Source organism: Galeopterus variegatus, unplaced genomic scaffold (assembly GCF_000696425.1).
Source record: "Galeopterus variegatus unplaced genomic scaffold, G_variegatus-3.0.2 Scaffold11941, whole genome shotgun sequence".
NCBI lineage: Eukaryota > Metazoa > Chordata > Mammalia > Dermoptera > Cynocephalidae > Galeopterus > Galeopterus variegatus.
Window position 1 is genome coordinate 1 of NW_007738052.1, and position 21,641 is coordinate 21,641.

Below are 21,641 nucleotides of genomic sequence, written 5' to 3' on the forward strand. Positions count from 1 at the left end.
CCAAGTGTGTTTGAGGACCATGTGGCTGGAGGCAGTGAGCGAGGGAGGTGGGGTAAGAGAGAAGGTCAGAGAGGGGCCTCAGTGGTGTGGGGCCTGGAAAGTCATGGGGAGTGGCCACTACCCTTATTATTATTATTACTATTACTTTTCATCTTCTCCTCCTGTCCCCCACAGGACCCACCATCCCTGGACACAGCCATCCAGCATGCCCTGGCAGGCCTCTATCCTCCTTTTGAGGCTACAGCTCCCACTATCCTGGGTCAGGTGTTCCGGCTCCTGGACTCTGACTTCCGGGGTGATGGGCTGAGCTTCCTCCTGGATTTCCTGATCCCTGCCAAGCGCTTGTGTGAGCAAGTGCGCGAAGCAGCCTGCGTAAGTTGGGACGGATGCAGGGCTGGGGACTCGCCCTCCCAGAAAGCCACAGAACTGGATGCGAGGACAGAGGAGCTGGTGGGGGGGGGTCTGGCCTCACAGGAAGAACTGAGGGTGTGGGTGGTTTTCCAAGTGTTATTGCTTGCCCAAAGGGAGCCATCAGCCCCCCAAATGGAGCAAGAGGGCCACTTGGCCCTTTACCCTGTGACATTTAGGAGTCAGTTACATCTGCGAGGTCAGAGAGGGGCCTCAGTGGTGTGGGGCCTGGAAAGTCATGGGGAGTGGCCACTACCCTTATTATTATTATTATTACTATTACTTTTCATCTTCTCCTCCTGTCCCCCACAGGACCCACCATCCCTGGACACAGCCATCCAGCATGCCCTGGCAGGCCTCTATCCTCCTTTTGAGGCTACAGCTCCCACTATCCTGGGTCAGGTGTTCCGGCTCCTGGACTCTGACTTCCGGGGTGATGGGCTGAGCTTCCTCCTGGATTTCCTGATCCCTGCCAAGCGCTTGTGTGAGCAAGTGCGCGAAGCAGCCTGCGTAAGTTGGGACGGATGCAGGGCTGGGGACTCGCCCTCCCAGAAAGCCACAGAACTGGATGCGAGGACAGAGGAGCTGGTGGGGGGGGGTCTGGCCTCACAGGAAGAACTGAGGGTGTGGGTGGTTTTCCAAGTGTTATTGCTTGCCCAAAGGGAGCCATCAGCCCCCCAAATGGAGCAAGAGGGCCACTTGGCCCTTTACCCTGTGACATTTAGGAGTCAGTTACATCTGCACTTTCACTAGCAGGGAGGAAGTCCTGGATAGAGGCATCCTTGGGGTTTCTCTGGCTGTGAGGAGCCTGCCCTGGGGCTGGTGTTGTGGGCATGGCCAGGCTGCCTTGGCTGAAGGGGGGCAGTTTCAGTGGAAAGAGCAGAGAATGTTGCAGTTTCCCAGGAGCCCCTGAGGCATGAGGACTCTCACTTCCTTCTCTGGAGACCCCTTCAAATCCAGATCTCAGGGAGGCCTCTCCTGAGGCAAAGCAGAAAGAAAAGTGTTTTAGGCAGGATTCATTGCCTGCAAATGACAGAATCTTCACCCAGACCAGGGTGGGTGGATGAGGCCTCAGGGCTGAATTGATTCTCTGGTCAAACCCCTTGAAGACACTTTCTGTCTCTTGCCTCTGCTTCTCCCTGCCTGTCAGCATCATTCTTACAGGCTACGTGCTCCCACAAGGCTGCATCCCAGGGTAGCTCTGGGGTTAAATCTTACCCTGGAGAGGAAAATGAACTCTTCCCCCCCGTGAGCTGCAGATAGAAAAATCTCAAGGAAGGATCCTGATTGGCCGGGCTTAGGTCATATGTCCATTCCTGGACCAATCACTATGGCCAGAGCAACAGGCACCACGATTGGCTAGGCTTGAGTCATGCATCTACCTCCATGGGCAGAGGATGGAGACTGTTTAAGAAAAGGGTGGGGAGAAGCCTGAGGAGACCACACCCTCAGTGCCCACTGCAGGAACTTGCCTTCAAAGGTTTGCCGACGGCTTCCTGCTGTGCTGTTATTTAGTGCCCACCTGCCTGCCACGCCAGCCTCAAGAGTCACAAAGAGGTTCTCAGCCCCACCAGCCTTTCCTGAGTTGCTCACTGCCTGCCAAGGCCAGGGCCACAGCTCACTAGCAGCAAGAAGCAAGGGTAGGGACTGTGTGCATCACTTCAGTGGTAGAAAGAAATCGAATGGAGCAGCTAAAAGTTCAGGTTTAGGAACCGGAACTGGAGAGAGTTGAAACCAGAAGGAAAGTGAGATCACCCGTTTGCCATGCTTAGCACAGTGCCTGACACACAGAAATAGCTCAATACACAGAAATTGGTATTGCAGGAGAGGGGAGCTGCTTGTGGAAACATCTGCAGGCAACTTCCCCATGCTGATGTTAGTTCGCGCAGCTCCTCCCGTCCTGATTGCTTCTCCCCGACAAGCTGCACGACCAAACACTTCCTTTATGTGTCCGTTAAAACCACATGTGCACCAACCCCTTCCTCATTTCTCCCAGTGACCAGGTCACAACCTCTCCACATCTTTATTCTTAGTTAGAGGCTAATTTAATTTAATTGTGATTATAGGCAAGTTCGTGTCACCTCAGAGCAGGAGGGAGTAATATGGGATTAACAGTATGGCCCCCAGTGTCAGGTGCCCCAGGTTCAAATCCAGGCTCATCATCGTGGACTTGAGGGATCCATGTCACCTCTCTGAGCTTCAGTTTCTTTCTTTGTCAAGTAGGAATGTTAATAACATAGCACCTAACGCACAGAGACAGCACATACCGCTTAGCACAGAGTCTGGCAGGTAGCAAGTGCTCAATAGCCATTGGCTGTAATTATCTCACTTCCTCATTTCTCCCTCTGAGATAATGTGCCAACCTCAAAGTCGACCTGTCTAGCCACTGTCAGCCAGAGGCAGCCACCTTCAGACGAAGTCTAGTGGGGCCCAGGGACAAACACCACAGACTCCAAATGTGAAGTCCTGCGCCCAAGTCCTGCTTTTGCCACATATCAGTGGTGTGACTATGAGCCAATTACTCCACCTCTCTGAGCCTCAGTTTCCTCATTTTAAAAGTGAGAATAGTAATGCCTGAATTGCCTGCACCCCTGAGTTACTGCGAGAGTCAAACAAAATGTTTCTAGCTGTCATCTCTGGTGGTTTGCTATTTGCAAAATACGGCTGTGTTGGTTTGTCTCATTCGATGAGAAGGCGAGGGAGAGCACACTGTAAACTGTAGAGGGCTCGGTGAAAGAGGAGCAATAACTCACAGACTCGTGAAGCCTCATGGATATGAAGGTTCTCCAAGGTGGCCAAATCTACAATGTAACTGATATGAATGGATTTATCAACTTCGGGTACAAATATGGTCATATCTCACTGATTTCCCCAATTAATGATTGCAGGAAACACCTGCTTAATTAGCAGGAAGTTTATTGTCATTCTCTGGAGGTCTCCCACACACACACCCAAATTATGTAAGAAAGTCCAAGGACTGCTCAATCCAAGCTCTGAGCCTTCTCCCTTGGGACAGCAGGCTAACAAGTATTCTCAAGGTCAGGGGCAAGAGTAGGGGAGGCAGGAGAGGAAACCCTTGTGCAAACTTGAGAACAAGGGCCTCTTAGATGCTATGTCCCTGTTATCTTTCCTGCCTCACCCTGGTGCCCAACAGCTTCAAGATTCCAGCTGGAAGAGAGAAGGAAGCAGATCCAAGGGTGGGGTCTTCCAGAGCCAGGTTCTCTGATGCCTTCGCCTTCTCTCCGCAGGCCCCCTACTCACACTGCCTCTTCCTGCACGAGGGCTGGCCGCTCTGTCTGCGGGATGAGGTCGTAGTCCACTTGGCACCCCTCAATTCCCTCTTACTGCGCCAGGGTGACTTCTTCCTCCAAGTTGAGCCCCAGGAGGAGCAGTCTGTCTGCATCATGATCAAATGCCTCTCCTTAGACCTCCGCACAGTGGACAAGAAGCCTGTTCCCGAATCATCCTACCCTATACTTTTCACCCAAGAATGGCTGGAGGCCATCAATAGTGACTATGAGGGGAGTCCTCTACACAACTGCCTGGTAGCTTCGGAAAATGGGATTGCTTCTGTGCCTTGGACCAAGATAACCAGCCCAGAGTTTGTGGATGACAGATCCCAAGCTGTGAATGTCCTCTCCGCAGCCTGGGAGTCCCTTCAATTAGAGGCACTCGATTTGAGTAGCCCTCAAGAGCTGCACCAGGCCAGGACCCCAGGCAACCAGGTGTTTCTAGTCCAGAGTTCGGCCAAGGGTAAGGGCAACACATATAGAAACAAGTATCCGGGACTCATCAAGGTGGAGCAAGCCAGGCCTGGGGAGGTGGCCTTCAGGATGGATGATGTGGTCACCCAGGACTTGGAGGGAGACTATGTGGCCCTCCTGGACTTTCCCCAAGAGAGCAGAGGAGAGTTTCTCAGTAGAGAGGTGGAGACATCCACTGGATGTACTTTGGGGGCACTAATGGAGCTGTCTGGAACTAAAGAAATTCCTCTCTCTCAAAAGATGCTGCCTCTCTCTGAGGCCAATGGAGAACCTTCCTTGGAAAAATGGTCTTGTGCAAAGTCAGCAAGCTCGGAGGAGGAGCCCTGCATATTTGGCTTGAGGAGAAAGGTCAACCATAAAGCACCCACCCACGACTCAGAACGGCAGCCCCAAGGGCCCTATGTCAATGTCCTTGAGGACTTACTGGACTGTGACTCTGGCCTTGGGACAGGTGTCTCAGAAGAGCCAGCTGCTTCCAAGATGCGGGGACCTCTGGGAAACTCAGAGAATATGCTCCAGCTCAGGCCTGGACCAAGACAATCTTCTTCTCCTTGCCTGGCCCCCGCTATTCCTGCAGCCCCAGCCTCTGAAACAAAGATGGAGGAGAAGACCAAACAAGGAATCGGGAGACTTCCCAAGCTCAAGGCCCACCCAAGTCAAAACTCCTCCTCTTCTGGGTCCCCCACTCCTGGGCTCAAATTCTCATTCTTGAAGGGGCAGAGACAATCCCCTATACCCCTGGAGAAAGCCACACTCCAGCATGACAGGCCTTGGAAAGTCCTCTGTTCATTCTACTCTCCTAAACCCAACCGAGCCAGATCCTTGGGGAAAGGTAAGGGGCTCACTCCCTCAGCTGGAAAAAGGGATTATTGTCTGGATGAGATCAGGTTACAAGGTGGTTCTGGTTGTAAGGAACAGAGACCCACCTGCACTGGCTCAATTTCAAGAGTTTAGTGCACCATGTAGCATATCAAGGGGCTTGAAGTTTCATGGGTCTGGAACTGAGCAAGCCTCTGTGTCTGTGTTGTGACTGCCTGAGTTCACACCCAGTTTTGCCACACACTAGCTGTGTGACCTTGGACAAGTACTTAACCTCTCTGAGTCCAGGCCTCCCTACCTATGCCATGGAGATCTCACCCACTTCACAGAGCTGTTTGGAGGGTTCAAAGAGACACCCAAAGCGAGGAGCTTAGCACAATGTCTGGCACATAGTAGGAGATCAACACTTTTAAGCTGTTATTATTAGTCAGAAGGTGAAAGAGAAAATGTTATCCGCTTAGAAAATTCTTTTCTTTGTTGTTGCTTAACATCTTTTTCTTTGTTGTTGCTTTTCTTCAGCTGGAAAGACTCAGACCAAAACATCTGGCCCAGCTGCTGAGTCAGGCCCACTGACTGGGGAAAAGGCTGGTTTCCCAGAAGCTCCTGCAGACCCCCCAGAAAGAGGCTCCACCCTGGATGAGGACCCTCCAGGGCCTGAGCGCAGTGTTGGGGCTCTGGGTGTTGAGCTTTTCCACTCGAGGATAGCATGCCTGCCAGGTTCTGGGGGATCAAACGGGGAGGCGGAGGGGGGAGCTGGGAGGTCCCAGGTTATCGTCAGATGCTTGTGGGTGGAGAGGAGGCAGGGAAAGCCCTGGAGGCCTGTGTTCTAGACCAAACCTCCCTGGGCCTCGGTTTCCTCATCTTTCCAATGAAGGAGTTGGATTAGATGAAAGCAGTTTCTAGGTATTCATCCATCCATCCATCTGTTCATCTGTCCATCTGTCTATCCATCCATCCATGTAAATTTCAGTGAAGCAGCCAAGGTGGATATCAAGTTCCCAGAAGCAGGGCCTGAGACATGGATTCTTGGGAAAGTGATTTATTGGAGGAGGCTCTCAGGAGAAGGGAGGGAGGGAAGCAGGACAGGGCAGGGGAAGCTGAGCAAGGCTGTGGCCTGACCCCAGGGGGCTCTCTGGAGCATGAATTACACCACAGCGCTGGCTCCATCCTAGGGTGTGCGGGGCTGCTGGCCTTTTTGTATGCCTGGGTCTGTCAGTCATTAACTGTGGGCTGATCCTGGATGGAGTTGCGGGGTGAGCCAGTGTCTCATTTCAGCCAAGGGCAATTCTTCAGAGAAGGAGGCACCTGTGAGCCATTTATAGCTGGTAGTTCCAGCCCCTGGGTGATGGATGCTCTGCCTGCTGAAGGCATCTGGGTGGAGAACCAACAGCATCCAATCCAGAAGGAGTTGTCATTCCTGCTTAACATTTAATTATCATTGTAACAAATATTTACTGGGCCCTGGGCTTAGCCCTGGGGATTCATCAGGGAACAAGTCTGATGTTTTCTCTGTCCTCAGGAAACCTATATTCCAGTGGTGGAGAAAACTCAATAGGTCATTACAGAAGATTATTACAACCCAGTGTAAAAAAAATGTACCAGTGGGGAAGGACAGAGGGCTGTGGGAGCACAGATGAGGCCCCTGGCCCTGGCTTGGGTGGGAAGAGTTCAGGGAAGACTTCCTAGAGGAAGTCACATAAAGCTCAGTCCTACAGTATGAGTAGGAGTTATCCAGGTTAAGCGTTGGGAACAGTCTTTCTTCTGGACAGAGGCAACAGCACGTGTACAGGTCTGGGGGGCAGGAGACACCACAGTGCTCCCTGGGAATCGACCATCCTGCAATTCCATTTTACTTCATAGACTTCTACATCTCTGCAGGGCATTGGGCACTGCCCTGTGTTTTTGCACCTCCTGGGAGGCATTGTCTGTCTTTTTCTGGTCATCTTTGTTGAAGCTCTTGCTGTGTGTTCCCATATTAATTGTATGAAAAGGATCTTTCAATCCTCTTAGGGCTGTCATGTTCCAAGGGCTCAGGTATTGTTCATGGAAGGGCCCTGCTCTGGGATGATGGAGGCCTTGATTTTAGTTCCAACTCTAGCACCAGCTCCCTGTGTGTCCTTGGAGAAGTTGCTTGCCCTCCCTGGGCCTCGGGCTCCCCCTTGTGTAAGAGGTGGAGAACAGGCAGATAGGACCTGGCTCACTGTCACTCTTTCCACAACTACTTCTGTAATCCTTGGGGGATACGACGTACACTGACGGGTCCCAAGTGCCTGGCATATAGTCTGTGCTCAAAAAGTACTTGTTGAATGCATAAGCAATATCTCTGTGGATGCTCCTTCTTTTCCCTTTTCTGACCTCCGCTTCTCCAGTGATCTCGTCCTCACGCCCCATAACTAACTCCTCCCACGGCCACCCCCTGTCTTCCTTCCTGATTTCAATCTGAGGATTCCTACTCCTTTATTACCACTGCCTCTTTCCAGCTCACCCAACGCCCGAATTGTAATTAACTTTAGACCCTCCCTCCCCCCAGAACCTTCAACCTATTGATCCAACCACCTTCTCACTGTCTCTCCCCACCCTCCATCCTGTCCTTGCGTCCCTCCTTCCCAGCTTAGACTCCATGGCCCATTACTATAATCACTTTCTCACAAATACTCTCAACTCCCTTACCTTTCTCTCCCACTATCACATTTACCCGGAGAAATCCCAGCCTCAGTGAAATCCAACTTTCCTCCTACTCCCCACCTGCACCCTTACAGCTGGACAAAGCTGGGAAAATTGACACAACCGCACTGATTGGTCACATGTTAGATTCCTGACCGTGACCTTCAGGGAGTCCCAATGGTGCCTGTGGATCCTACTTCACCTCCAGAGTCCTGAATGACTGCTCCACCATCCTCAATGCTGACTTCACACCTTCTCTCCTCTGACCTTCCACATCATCTTCCCTAACTTTACTCTCCACTGACGACCCCCCTCCTGGCCTCACTGAGCAACTAGAAGCCATCAGAGGAAGTCCACAAACTCCTGCCCCCATAGTTACTCACCCGAAGCCTCTATACCCACACACTCGGCATCCCCTATGGATGAACCATCCGTGCTCCTCATCCAAGGCCCCGCCTCCATCGGTGCACCGTCCCTCTGTACCCATCAGACATCCCATCAAGATTCTCCTCTCTTCCCTGCATGATCACCTTTCTCCGTCTGCACTGGACCACTCCCATCAGCATGAGAGTGTGCTGTGATGCTGCCCAGTTTGAAATACCCCACTCTAGGCCCCATGTCCCCATCCTTGCCTTTCTTTTACATCAAAACTCCACAAAGGAGTTGTGTTTTCTCCTGGTCTCTGCACCTTCCCTCCTCTCCTTCTCTCTTCAAGTCACTGTAATCAGAATTCCTTTCCTACCTTGACACTGAGACAGGTCTTGTCGAGGTCACGAATGACCTCCATGTTTCTAGACCCAATGGTCAAATCTCAGTCCTCAGGGAGTAAGTAGGTCTTCCTGGAGGAGGTGGCATCTTGGCTGGGCATTAAAGGTGAAGGGTATTTCACCGAATGGAGATGGGAGGGAAGGGCATACTTGGTAGAAGGTAGAGGGTGAACGAACATGGGAGGTGGGAAAGGGACAGGCTCCTGTAGGCAATGACAGAGGAGCCACTCTGACCATAGGCATTGTCAAGCAGAGACAATGTATCAGTTCGCTATGGCTGCCATTTCAGATTAGGTGACTTAAACAACAGAAATTTATTTTCTCACAGTTCTGGTGGCTGGAAGTTCAAAATCAAGGTGCTGGCAGGTTTGCTTTCTTCTGAGGTCTGTGTCAAGCAGAGACAATGTATCAGTTTGCTATGGCTGCCATTTCAGATTAGGTGACTTAAACAACAGAAATTTATTTTCTCGCAGTTCTGGTGGCTGGAAGTTCAAAATCAAGGTGCTGGCAGGTTTGCTTTCTTCTGAGGTCTCTCTCCTTGGCTTATAGATAGCTGTCTTCTCTCTGTGTCTTCACAGGGTCTCCCTCTATGTCCAGATCTCCTCTTCTTGTAAGGACACCAGTCGTGTTATATTAGGGCCCACCTTAATGACCTCATTTTAACTTAATCACCTCTTTCAGGACCCTATCTCTGAATACAGTCACATGCCAAGGTACTGGGAGTTAGGACTTTAACACATGAATTGGTGGGGGACACAACTGAGCCCATAACATATAGTATATGAAATGAGGCTGGAAGAGGGCACAGATGCTGGGAGGACACTTGAGTGCCAGGAGGTGCCATGGATGGTTTTAGAGCAGGGGAGTAGCTGCATCAGAGCTGTGCCTGAGCTCCAGTCGTCAGGTTTATAGCAGACAAAAGCTCACCTCTTAGTGTGGCCCAGGGTCAAAGGGTGAATCAGACATGATCCCCCCTCGCAGACAAGTCAGGGACCTGGGCCTGTGAGAGAGTGGGAAGCTGATTCCCCTCTCCAGGCCTCAGTTTCCTCATCAGTAAAATGGGCCCAGTGACTTGATGCAGCATATCCCTACTTGAGGGACCCAATGTCTGCCACAGGACTTTGGAGGGATGTGTATAAACATCTCCAACTTTACGAGTTTTTCATGGTTTAGCTAGTTCACCTTTTTTGACTTCCTATTGTAAGTTTTTTCGAACATACAGAAAAGAAGAGAAAATTGTATCATGAATACCCATTTACCCATTACCGAGATCGAATAAATCTTAATATTTTGGTATGTTTCATCTATTTTTTTCTGAAGTATTTTAAAATAAATGACAGACCTTCATATTTTACCGCTAAATACTTCAGCGTGTCCCCTAACAATCACAACACCGTTAGCACCTAACAAAATGAGAAATAATTCCCTAATATTACTCAATACCTGGTTTGTTAATATCAAGTCTGCCCTATTGTCCTCAACGAAATGGCTTTACTTTTCAAATTTGTAAACAAATCTTGGGAAAAAAATCAAACCCGCATTATCAAGAGGATATAAAGTTTTCTCATATGTGTGTATACATCTACATACACAAAAATATATATTTTAAAATTTTAAATGATGTCCAATTTTAAGACATATGTGAAAGAAAGAATGTTTCAGATGGCTGGACCCCTGTGTAAGACAGCACTTGTGAAGGTGTTAAGTTTGTCCGAGGCTTCATGAGCTGTAAAGGGTCTTGCACACTGTAGAGGGTTGTGCCCATACCAAGTGGGTGGTGGTAACTGCAGAGTGGTGCTGAGGAAGGTGACTCTGGAGTGCAGGGCACTGAGTCCATGGTGCAGGACTGGCGCACTTGCAGAGGCCTGGTCCTCTTTCCCCACTGCTGTACGTCCTCTCCCCTCCCAGTGCAGACTGACTCCCCAGGCCTGGCCTCATGTCCTCTGTGGGGAGAGTGGGGCACACAGCCCAGGTTCCTGAAGCAGGAAACATCCTATCGAGAGCCCACAGCTGAACATCTGTAAGAGTAAATAGTGAGCTGTGGCCACGAGGCTGCACACTCACCATGCCACGGGCTGGAGACGAGAGCAGAGATAATGACCATCATAACACCACCGTTCACTGAGCCCTTGCTTCTCACGGACTGTCTCATTTCATTCTCATTTACCTGTCTCACCTAATAAGCTCAGTGTTTTATTCGTCCCATTTAACAGATGAGCAAACTGAGGCTCAGAGACTTGCCCAAGGACATGCAAAGTGAGGACTTGAAGCCCTGTCTGTGTGACCCCAGAGCTCATTCCACAAGCTTTTCATCCCAGGATGCCCCATACAGCAGGAGTCCAGAGGAGAGTGAGGCTATCACTGCACGGAGGAGGGATTCAGGGAAGACTTTTCTCGGGAAGGGGCTTTTGAGTTGGGTCTTGAAGGATGAATAAGAGTTCAGAGCTCACATAAGTCTGCAGAAGGAGGAGAGAAAGGGCATTCCAGGCAAAGGAACCAGCATGGGCAAAGGCCTGAGGCCACAGGGGAGGCTCCTGTGGAGGGCTCCCCCAAGGTTCTCACTGCTCATGTGTGCCCTCTCTCCTCCAGGTGGTCGGGACAGGGCAGGGCGGCCACTGCTTCTGGTGTCAACCACCAAGGGAGACTGGGAAGCACCATGGTGCACGGCCTCAGAGGTCACCAGGCTGCTCTCCTACCTCTGTGCCATCCCCAGGTAAGGGGCTGGGCCACCCTGACCATGCCATCCCTCCCTGAACCCTCTCGGCCCAGAACCTTGGACCAGGCACTGAGTGGAGAGACACTGTACCCTTCCATCCAGTCATCTGTTCACAGAGCCAGTCCTGAGCCAGACGCTGGGGGGAAAGCAGGAAAGGCTCTGTCCCTGCCATCGGGGGATTCCCAGGCTGGTGGGAGACATGGACCATCTACAAGAAACAAACCATGGACAAGCAACTTTCAGGAGCGTTAGTGAGGTGACAAAAAGAAAGGGATGTTGTAGGTCAGTGGTCTCAACCTTGGGCGTGCATCAGAATCACCTGGTGGGCTGTTAAGATGGATGGACGGGCTCCACCCCTAGATTTTCCCATTCGGTAGATCTGGGGTGGATGGGGTCTGAGGATTTGCATCTCTGACAAGTTTCCTGGTGATACTGATGCTGCTGGGCCAGCGATCACGCTTTGAGAACCACTGTCATAGAGTGATAAGGGCGGGGAGTCTAATTTCAATTAGGAAATCAGGGAAGGCTTCCCTGAGGAGGTGGCAACTGAGCTGGCATCTGAATTATAAATATTTGTTGAATAAATGAAGAAAAGGGTAAATGAGTGAATGAATGAGTGAATGAGTGCGAGTGAAAGAATGAGTGAGTGATGAGTGACCCGGGCTAATTCCTAACAGCCCCCCACCCCGCCGCGATTCAGACTTAATGTTGGACTGGAGGGGGATGAGTCACCATCCTTTCCTCTGAGACCATGTCCCCAGTGGAGCAGTCTCAGAAGTGGGTTGCTCAGGACTGTGGCTAGTGACGCCAACCCAACCTTGAGACCTGCTGCTATTGGGGGTAGGAGTTGGGGAGACTGATGGAACCCTTTGGATCCTTCTACCCCACTGGAGCCATTACTGCCATCTGCTGATCACTGGGATTTTTCTTCCTCTTATCAAGGTGGAGTGGCTTTTCTGGCCCCAGGTGGAGCTGAGACCCCCTTTTCTGTACTGAGAAGTGGCCAGTGTGGTAGACAGAGCCCTGGAATCCCATCAACGTGCTATGTGACCTTAGGGCAATAACTTTCTTCTCTGAGCTCATCTGAAAGAAGGGGATGACCAAGTGGGATCTGAGGACCAAATAAGGCCGCAAGTGGTGACGGAAGATGAGGGGAGTGTGTAGTGTAAACCGTGGATCATGGTGCACATGAGTCTCTTGTGTGCTGAGCTTGTTTTTCCACTGTGCTCTGAGCAAACATTGTCTGGGCACCCGTTCTGGGCCCAGCTTCACGCTGGGCAGAAGCTCCTCACATCAAGGGACCTCTAGGCTGCAGGTGGAGACAGGTCTGGAAACAAAGCACTATCCAGCACAGGCATAGCCAGAGACAGGTCAGAGACCTGGTATCATCTCCCAGAGCCTCCTCTCACTGTCTACCACTTCACCTCTCTGTGCTTCAGTTTCCCCTTTGAGGACAGTAATAAAAGCAAACATTTATATCCCTCTCCCTCTGTGCAGTCACTGAATGCTTTACATAAGTAAATCCATCAGTTCTCACTGCAGCCCTTTAGAAGGATGGTGCTATTATTATTAAATTGACTCAGAGAGATGAAATAACTCACCCCAGTTGCCAGACACCACAACACCCCTGCACTAGGCCACTGCTGGTTTTGTCTATGAACTGGGTGGTTGTAAGACTTGAAGGTAGGTGGGGGTTATTTTCCAAACCTGCTGTATCATCAGAATGGCTGAGGACACTTAGAAGCACAGAGACTCCCTGGCCCCACCCTATACCCACTGCTCTGATGTCTGGGGGGACTGGGGTGGGGGTTGGAGTGAGGGGCTGGTATTTTAACAGATCCTGACAATTGGTTCAGTTTGGAAAATCCTAAGGTAACCACTGAGAAGTGGCCCACTGTAAGCTCAGTGCACTGTGGATGAACCAGTGAGAGTGTTTTGGCTGCAAGTAAAAGAAATTCCAGTTCAAAATGTCTTATCTGATAAAGTAACCACTGAGAAGTGGCCCACTGTAAGCTCAGTGCACTGTGGATGAGCCAGTGAGAGTGTTTTGGCTGCAAGTAAAAGAAATTCCAGTTCAAAATGTCTTATCTGATAAGGAAATTTGTCATTCTGTTTCTCTGCCTTGTATCTTCTTGTCACAACTTTTTAGAGGAGAGAATGTCTTTCTCAGAAGGCCCCCAGCAAACTTCCCCTCACATCTCATTGGCCAGAAATATGTCACACGACCCCATCTAACCCAGTCACTGGCCAGGGGAATTGGTCACTCAACCAATCAGAAACCAGTCGCTGGGGGGACATGGCTGTATAGAGGGAGTTAGATTCTTGAACAACTTGGGGGTTGTGCCCATGCAAAAGGGGAAGGTGAATGCTGGGTGACTCACTCACTGCAACTGGGCTGGTGGCTATAGTCATGATTATTAGGGTTGCAAGAGAGGGCTGTGGGAGATACTGTGGGAGCAAAGAGGGAGCAATGCACTCTGCCTGGAGAAGAATCACAGAGGCCTTCCTGGAGGAGGGGGCATTGGAACTTGGTCACCTTCCATTAGTCCTTCCCCCTGGAGAGCCCCCGGCTGTCCAGCGAGACTGCCAATTGTGTTTGTCACCCACAGGCCTGAAGATAAAGCCAAAGGGCTGGCAGTCGTGATTGATGCCAGGAGACGTCCCCCACAGCCTAGCCTGGTCAGTGCCCTGCAGGCCACTCAGGTGAGTGGGAGGTGGAGAGCCTCAGTCTGGTAAGTCTTGGGAGCCACCAGGTGCCTCTTGACTTCACACAGCCCGCGGGGCTCAGACTAGAACCAGGATCCCCAGGCAAGATCTTTTAGTGGCAGCTAACAGAAAACCCAGCCCAAACAGGCTTAAAGATGAAGGGAGTTCATTGGCTCATGTCACTGGATGGATCAGGAGTTAAATCTGGCATCAAGTACAGCTTGATCCACGGGCAAATATTGTCAGTAGGGCTTAGTTCCTCTCTCTCCATTTCTGGCCCTGTTCTCCTGGGAGCGTGCCCTTCTCAAACAGCTCTCCCTGCTCCCCTAGGTCCCAGTGACAGCATGGCACCCAGAAGCTCTAACATGGTCTCTCATTTAAATGCAGTAGGAAAGAGTGAGAGATTATTTTCCCAGAGGTCCCAGCAAAAGTTTCTTTGTGTCTCATTAAGTCTGATTGGCTCAGGGGTTCATCCATCAACCAATCCCTGTGGCCAGGGGAATGCAACACACCGATTGGCTTAGACTTAGACCCCACAAACCTCATGAACTGAGAACGGGGAAGGAAAGAGACTCCTGACCAGCCATTCTGGGCAGCAGAGTAAATGGAGGTTTGGCATATGCTTACCTCATGGTCTGACCTCCTTGCTTTATAGGTGGGGAAACTGAGGCCCAGAGGGGCGGGTCATCTAGGAAGGTTTGCAGTGCAGCTTGGACTTGCTGCTGTCTTGACTTCAAATGATTACTCATCATCCAAACGTAACACACAAAGGTCCCAGTCATGGGAGAACCTCCCACCCTGTAAATGTGCCTGTATCTTAGAGGGGAAGGAGGAAGAGATAAAGGGGTGGGGAGGCTCCGTGGAGGCTTGGGCAGAGCAGCTCTGAAGCGGTTCTCTTTGACAGGCTCTGGTCCCAGCCTCCTTCCGAGCTGTCCTCCTCCTGGGGGAGAAGGAGGATGCTCTCCAGCTGCAGACCTTACCTGACATCCAGGTGAGGAGCAGGCAGCGTCGCGGTTGAGGAGGGGAGTTGTTGGGCTTGAGCTGAGCTGGGGGATGGGGATGAAGAACTGCAGAACTCACGAGCTAGAAGAGGCCTTGAAATAGTCCAGTGTAGGGCAATAAACCCGAGGCCTGGGCACTACAACTGTTCAGTCCTGCCCTATGGCCGGCATCGCCAAATCTGTCACAGAATTATTTTTCTCTGGCGATCCTAGCAACTCCTGAGGCCTTGAAATAGTCCAGTGTAGGGCAATAAACCCGAGGCCTGGGCACTACAACTGTTCAGTCCTGCCCCATGGCCGGCATCGCCAAATCTGTCACAGAATTATTTTTCTCTGGCGATCCTAGCAACTCCTGGTAGGCACTGCCACATGACTGAGTTGCATCTAGTCAGCCCCTCCTCCCTTTCTTTTCAGATGGGGAAACCGAGGCCTAAGGCCACACAGTAAGCTGGATAGACACAGAGCTGGAGTCTCCTGGCTCGCAGCCCAGCCCTGCTCTTCCTATATTTCTCTCCCTAATTAATACAGATGAGGAGTTGACTCAGGACTTTGCAGGAAAGATCCCTGCAGCTCCCTTTAATTAGTGCCATATACCACAATAATGAGTGTGGGCACCCAGCCCTCTGCCCTGCCTCAGGAAGTGATTTAAAAGTTCTCCCACTTCCTGGTTAAAGAGGCACATTGTGAGCTAGAGATGTGCTTTTCAAACTTCAGTGTGCCTACAGATTTCTTAAGGGTTTTGTGAAAGTGCAGGTTCCAATTAAGTCGTTCCAGATGGGGCCTGGGATTCTGTATTTTTAGCATGCTCCTTGGTGCTGCTGGCCCATGGACCACACTTGAGTAGAAGGGATAACAGAGAGGTCCAAAAACCCACAGTATCCATCCAATCCCAAGCCTAGATATCTGAATCTATTCTCAGCATAAACCTCAAACTTCACTGCCGAGGAGAAGCAGTCACCTAGTCCCTCTTCCATGTCTTAGGGGACACTGTTAGGATTTGGTAGCCTTTTTCATCAGCCCCAAGGAGGAGACAGTACCTTGGTAGGTCACCAGAGAAGAGTGTAAGGATTATAAAGAAGTTCAACACAGGGCCAGCTTCAATCAGCTTGTGTGATTGCCTGGAGAGCTGTGCTGAGAAAGAGCCAAGCTCAGAGGGAACAAGTGCGGTGATTGATTAATGATGTCTCCCTTGGGCACAGGCTGGGAGAGTGGCACTACACGTGTTGTTTATTTGCTATTCCTTAACCAGGGTCTGGTCCCAAATTTTGATTTGTCAGAGCTTACAGAGAAGATTGGTTGCCCAGAAAGCAGCTCCTAAAGCCAGGGTCAACCCTCCCTGTGGGAGGTGGGCTGGTGCTGGAGCTGGGATCTGGGCAGGACCTTCTCAAATGTCTGTCCCCACAGAGTCCCCTGGTCCTCCTGACTGACTTCATTTGTCTGCAGGTGGAGGTGCTGACCTCATTGAAGGCCCTCAGCCACCATGTGGACCCCAGCCAGCTGCCCCCGGACTTGGAAGGCTCCCTCCCCTACTGCCACAGCGAGTGGGTGCAGTTCTTCCAGGTGTCTGCCATCACAGCCTGTAGCCCCTGCCCCTCCTTCTCTTCTTCTCTTTACTGTCCTGTCCCATAGATCCATCAACCCTGTCAGGTTCAAAAACACAGTCATTCAACAAACATTTACAATGAAGTTGCAGAGTGGAATGACTAAGAGCTCGGGTTCTGGGACCAGACTGCCTGGGTTCTCTTCCCAGCTCTGCTGTGTGACTTTGGGTAAGTTACTTACCTTCTCTGAGCCTTGGTTTTCTCATCTGCAAGGTAGGGGTTAATAGTAGCATCTCCTCATGGTTTCTGAATGTGTGTGTGTGTGAGGATTAATTGAGTTAATGTGGTAAAGAGCTTAGAAGGGTGTCTGGTACATGCTAAGAGCTATGCCTTTGTTAACTGAAAATAAATGTACAGGCACCTGCTCTGTGGAGCCACACAACTGGGGGAACTCGGGGTCTGGTGGGGGAGGCAGATGTGCTCCCACCTGTAAGAGGAGAGAAATAAGGAAACTGCCAGTGCTGGGCTCCTTGCCTGTGTGATTGCAATCCCTCCTCACTGCAACCCCGCAAGGGGCATTTCATGCCCTATTTAACAGATGAGGACACACAGGATGGGGGCGACTTGCACAACCACACACAGAAGATTATAGGCTCAAACCACGCTGAACCCAGTGCCCATAAGTGCCCACCCAGGGCTCTCTCTAGACCGGGGTTGCTCAACCTCTGCCAATTCACATTTGGGGGCTGGGTAATTCTTTTTCGTTGGGAGCTGTCTCGAGTGTTGTAGCATGTTGAGTACCATCCCTGGCCTCCACCCTCTTATGACAGTAGCACTCCAAAAATTGTGACAACCAAAATGTCTCTAGACATTGCTAAATATCCCCTAAGGAGCAAAGTCACCCCTTGTTGAGAACCACTAGTCTGTACTCACAGTCTAAAGTGGTGGTTTATTTGCTTTCTGCCTAGGTGATCTTTTTCAAATTGTGCCTGTTTTTGAATAGGTGATGTATTCAAATTTCAAATGGTACAAAAGGGTATATGCTGAAAAATCTCCTTTCCTACTTGTCCCCTAAGCACCCAGTTTCCCTCTCCAATTAATTCAATGGGTTTTGAACTATATTTTAGCTTTAAAACCTTTCCTTAAAATGAGATCTTACCTATAGACCCAGAATATAAAACTAATAATGATGATGACTAACAGTATGTGCTGGGCTCTATTCCCAGTGTTTTGTACAAATTAATCCATTTAATCCTCACACAACGCTGTAAGGCAGGAACTACTATGATCCCGTTTTTACAGAGGAGGAAGTGGAGACACAGAGAGCTTAAGTAACTTGTCCAAGGTCTCACAGCTAGTAAGTGGCGGAGCTGGGCTGACGTGGGACTCAGCCAAGGACGTCCCCTCATCCCACCCCCTTCCTTCCCTTTCTTCCCTCCTGCAAGGTGTCCCTTCCGACCTGGGAGTAGCTTAGGCCTGGCCTCTTTCTCCTCCTCTCTCATTCCCAGTACCAGTGCTTCCCAAAGTGGGGTCCCCAGACCAGTAGCATCAGCATCCCCTGGAAACTGGTTAGAAATGCATGTTCTCATGCCTCACCCCAGAGGAATGGAATCACAATCTCAGGAGCAGGGCCCAGAAGTCTGTGTTTTAACCAGCTCTCCAGATGATTTTGATGCAGCTAAAGTTTGAAAAACACTGCGTGGTGCCTCCTGTGTCCTGGGATGGGGGAGGTGTCCTCCCCACTGGCCCAGGCTCATGCCTCTGCCCTGGCCTTCCGTCCTGCAGAAGGTGGACCCTTTCCTTGCTGACCTCCGCCAGGCCTCCTCCCTGCTACAGGCTTCCATCGAGGAGTTCAAGAAGGGGGACCTCCCTGGCAGTGTACAGGTGAGATTGGAGCAGGGGGCGGGGAGGCCATACCATAGTCCAGACTCCATGGACCGAGGGCTCAGTGAAGAGGACAGCCAGGGTCGGCATCAGCCCTGTTTTTCATTCATTCACTTGACCAATATTTATTGGGAACCCACTGTATGTCCTGTCCTGCAAACCCAGCCTGGGGCAAACCGACTTCTCTCTGCCCTCGTGGGGTTCATGGTGCAGTGGCAGACGTAGGCATTTAAAAAGCGAACAAAGGCCGGCCCGGTGGCGCACTGGATAGTGCGCCGCTTGGGAAGCGCGGCAGCGCTCCCGCCCGAGGGTTCCCTGTTTTTCATTCATTCACTTGACCAATATTTATTGGGAACCCACTGTATGTCCTGTCCTGCAAACCCAGCCTGGGGCAAACCGACTTCTCTCTGCCCTCGTGGGGTTCATGGTGCAGTGGCAGACATAGGCATTTAAAAAGCGAACAAAGAAATGGATATGTAGTTACAGATTGTGCCAAATGCCATGAAAGGAAGATTGAGAATAGTGGGGAAAGAGGGAGAGCCTCTCGGAAGAGATGGCATTTAAGGTGAGGTGTGAAGTTTGAAAAGGAGCCTGCCTTCAAGGGAGACTGTGCACCAGTCAGAGGGCAAACACGTGCAAAGGCCCTGAGGTGGGATTATGCTGGGGAGTCCAGGAAGAGCAAAGAGGCCAATGTGGAGCAGAGCAGGGAGGGGAGAAGGACTGAACCACTGGAGGATCTTCTAGACCCAGCAGGGGCCGGATCAAGGTGGAGTTGGGTTGGGATTCGAGTCTAAGCAGGTAGGGAAGCCACTGGAGAGTTTTAGGCAGGGGGGTGATCAGATTTACACTTGGAGATCCTTTCAACTGCCATATGGAAAAACAAACTGTAGGGGGAGCCAGAAGTCATCAGGGAGATCAGAGAAGAGGCTGGGATGGTGTCCCAGCAGAGATGATGGAGCTTGGATGGGAGAGGTTGCCATGATGACAGGGTGTGTGGCTTGAGGAGATGCTTTAGAGATAAAAAGGACAGACTTCCTGGAAGACCTTGAATGCCAACTGGGAAAGTCAGGCTTGATCTGGGTGTGGGGAGCCCTGGAAGGCCGTAGTGGGAGAGAGGGGATTGGACCTCAGTGCAACTCCCTATGCTGGCAGGAAGCCTCCAGGTGCCTGAGCAAGTCCAAGGAGCTGATGGATGCTGTGCTGAGGGACCCAGGCCTGCTGGGCCTCCAGCGAGAAGGTGGAGCCACCCTGGCCAGGCTGCGGCGGGAGGCCAGAAGGCTGGACTTCAACCCTGATGTCAGGTACAGATACCCCGGCCTTTCCTTCCTCACCCGCACCCTGTTCCCCAGCCTGGGAGCTCAGAGCTGGGGCCACCCCACATATGGCAGGCCCATAGTTGCCCAGGATCAGGCATTTGCAGGGCCCATATCCCAGGCTGAGACCTGGTCCCAGGCCCCCACTCTGGGCCTTGGCAAGTTCCTCGTCCCCTCTCTCCTACCTCTCCTTCAGCCCCAGCCATCTTCAGCCTGGGATGGGCATTGGAGGACATCCCCTACCCGTTTCTGAGCACCATCTGGACCAAGCACTTTCTCTGACCCAGACATGGGCCCAAGCCCCTTCAAAGACCCATCTCATTTATTCCTGGCAAGAACCCTGGGAGGCCCATGTTGCCCTCTTTTGCCTGATGGGTAACTGAGGCTCAGCAAAGTGAAACAACCATTAGTTAATGTCTGGTTAAGGATTTGAAGCCAGGCCACCAGCATTTGACCCCCACATGACCCTGCCTTCCTGGAAGCCTTCTCAGCCTGACTGGGAGAACTTTCTGGTGTGTCAGGGGTCTGGGAGCCACTGAAAAAATTACAGACATTCCTGGAAAGTACCAACTTTCCTAAATTTAGGGGGTGGGGGAAAGCCAAATTAAATTGGTCAGTAATTGGGAATATTTTATCTCTATTAGAACACAGCTACTTATATTCAGGAGTCAAGTGCCAAGTTAGCATAAGCTTTTAAGAACAATTTGCTTATTGAACCAACACCCAAAATAGCACTTAGTATGTGTACAGCATTGTCCTAAGGGATTATAAATATTAACTCATTTAGTTCCCACTTCTGAGGTAGATCCTGCTATTATCTTTATTTTACAGTGGAGGAGCCTGAGGCTCAGAGAGAGGTTAAGTATCTTGCCCAGGGTCACACAGCTGGGACTTGGTGGGGCCAGGACTTGAACCAAGGCAGCCTGGCCCCAGATTCTTGAACATCCTGAGCTGCAACCCAAGATTCCGGAAGGTTCACGCAGATGGGAGTGCTGGGTGGTCCCTGACGTTAGGTATGGGGGGTCATCTCCGCGCCCCCCACACTGCCTGTGGGGCGGGGGCTGTCTTTCCCAGCCTGCCCAGGCCCTTCCTGTCCCTAGGCTGCGTGCCGGCAGCTCCACCAGGGGGCGCTGTGGTTCTGCAGATGCGCCCCATGCAGCCCCAGCCTGCTGCCTCTCCCTGCTCCCTCTCCAGGCGGCCTGGCAGATTCCGTCCCCTTCGTGCACCCTGCGCTCTCATCCCTTCCCCGCAAGGGTGGCAACCCGTGGGGGGCTACAGTCGGGTGGGGAGGCCCAGGCAGAGCGAGGCTCCCTCTGGGAAAGCTCGCTTCCCTTCCAGCTTCTCTTTTTCCTCTTTCTTCTGAAGTAAGACCCGCCAGGGCAAAGGAGGGTGGGGCAGGGTTTGAGATTCCTCCCTTCCCTCAGGTATCCCCATGCCTGAAATCCCAACTGTACCCCATACTTTGTCTTGTGGCTTTGACCATTTTTAGAAATAATGTGCAGAAACAGCCCTGGACTAGGTTCCAATTCAGGCTGCCATACATGAGAGTCATTTCCCCGCTGACCCTCAGTTTTCCCATCTGTAAAATGGAGACTGGGTGGAGGGGTGTGTTGCAGCTACTCAGCATCATTGCAGCAGAAATAATACGCGGTAACAAACATCACGTGCTGGGCAGGGTGTTAAGTGTTTTGGATGCACGAGGGCTGGTTCTCAACCCTGGCTGCCCCTGGAGCCGCCTGAGGATCTTTAAAAAGCACCCATGTCCAGGCCCCACTCTTAGTTGCCTGGGGTGGAACCTGGGCACTGAGATTGTTTAAAGTTCTCAGGGCAGGTTCTAATATGTAGCCAGGGTGGAGAGCCAAGGCATTAGACCATTCCATCTTCACAACCAGTCTGTGGAGTGGGTTCTGTTATTATCCCCACTTTAGAGATTAAAAAACAGAGACACAGAAAGGTTGAGAAATTTGCTAGAAGGTAGCAGAGCTGGGATTTGAACCCAGATCTGTCCAGCTGGCTTCATATCCTCCTAGAGATATATCCTCTGGTCCTCCCAGTCCC

The 21,641-nt window shown here is 51.3% G+C and overlaps 1 protein-coding gene across 1 annotated transcript in view; it reads left to right on the forward strand.

Moving 5' to 3' along the window:
- Positions 1–174: 174 nt before the first annotated feature.
- KIAA1755 (KIAA1755 ortholog) overlaps positions 175–21,641 on the forward strand; it is a gene marked incomplete at its 5' end in the record, with an annotated part of 29,013 nt that continues 7,546 nt past the window's right edge. Inside the window, 10 exons of the mRNA XM_008594944.1 lie at positions 175–372; positions 721–918; positions 3,657–5,004; positions 5,511–5,708; positions 11,012–11,135; positions 13,748–13,841; positions 14,749–14,835; positions 16,289–16,405; positions 18,172–18,270; positions 19,423–19,571. Of these exons, the coding sequence (XP_008593166.1) occupies positions 175–372; positions 721–918; positions 3,657–5,004; positions 5,511–5,708; positions 11,012–11,135; positions 13,748–13,841; positions 14,749–14,835; positions 16,289–16,405; positions 18,172–18,270; positions 19,423–19,571 (2,612 nt within the window). The remainder of the gene's footprint in view (positions 373–720; positions 919–3,656; positions 5,005–5,510; positions 5,709–11,011; positions 11,136–13,747; positions 13,842–14,748; positions 14,836–16,288; positions 16,406–18,171; positions 18,271–19,422; positions 19,572–21,641) is intronic.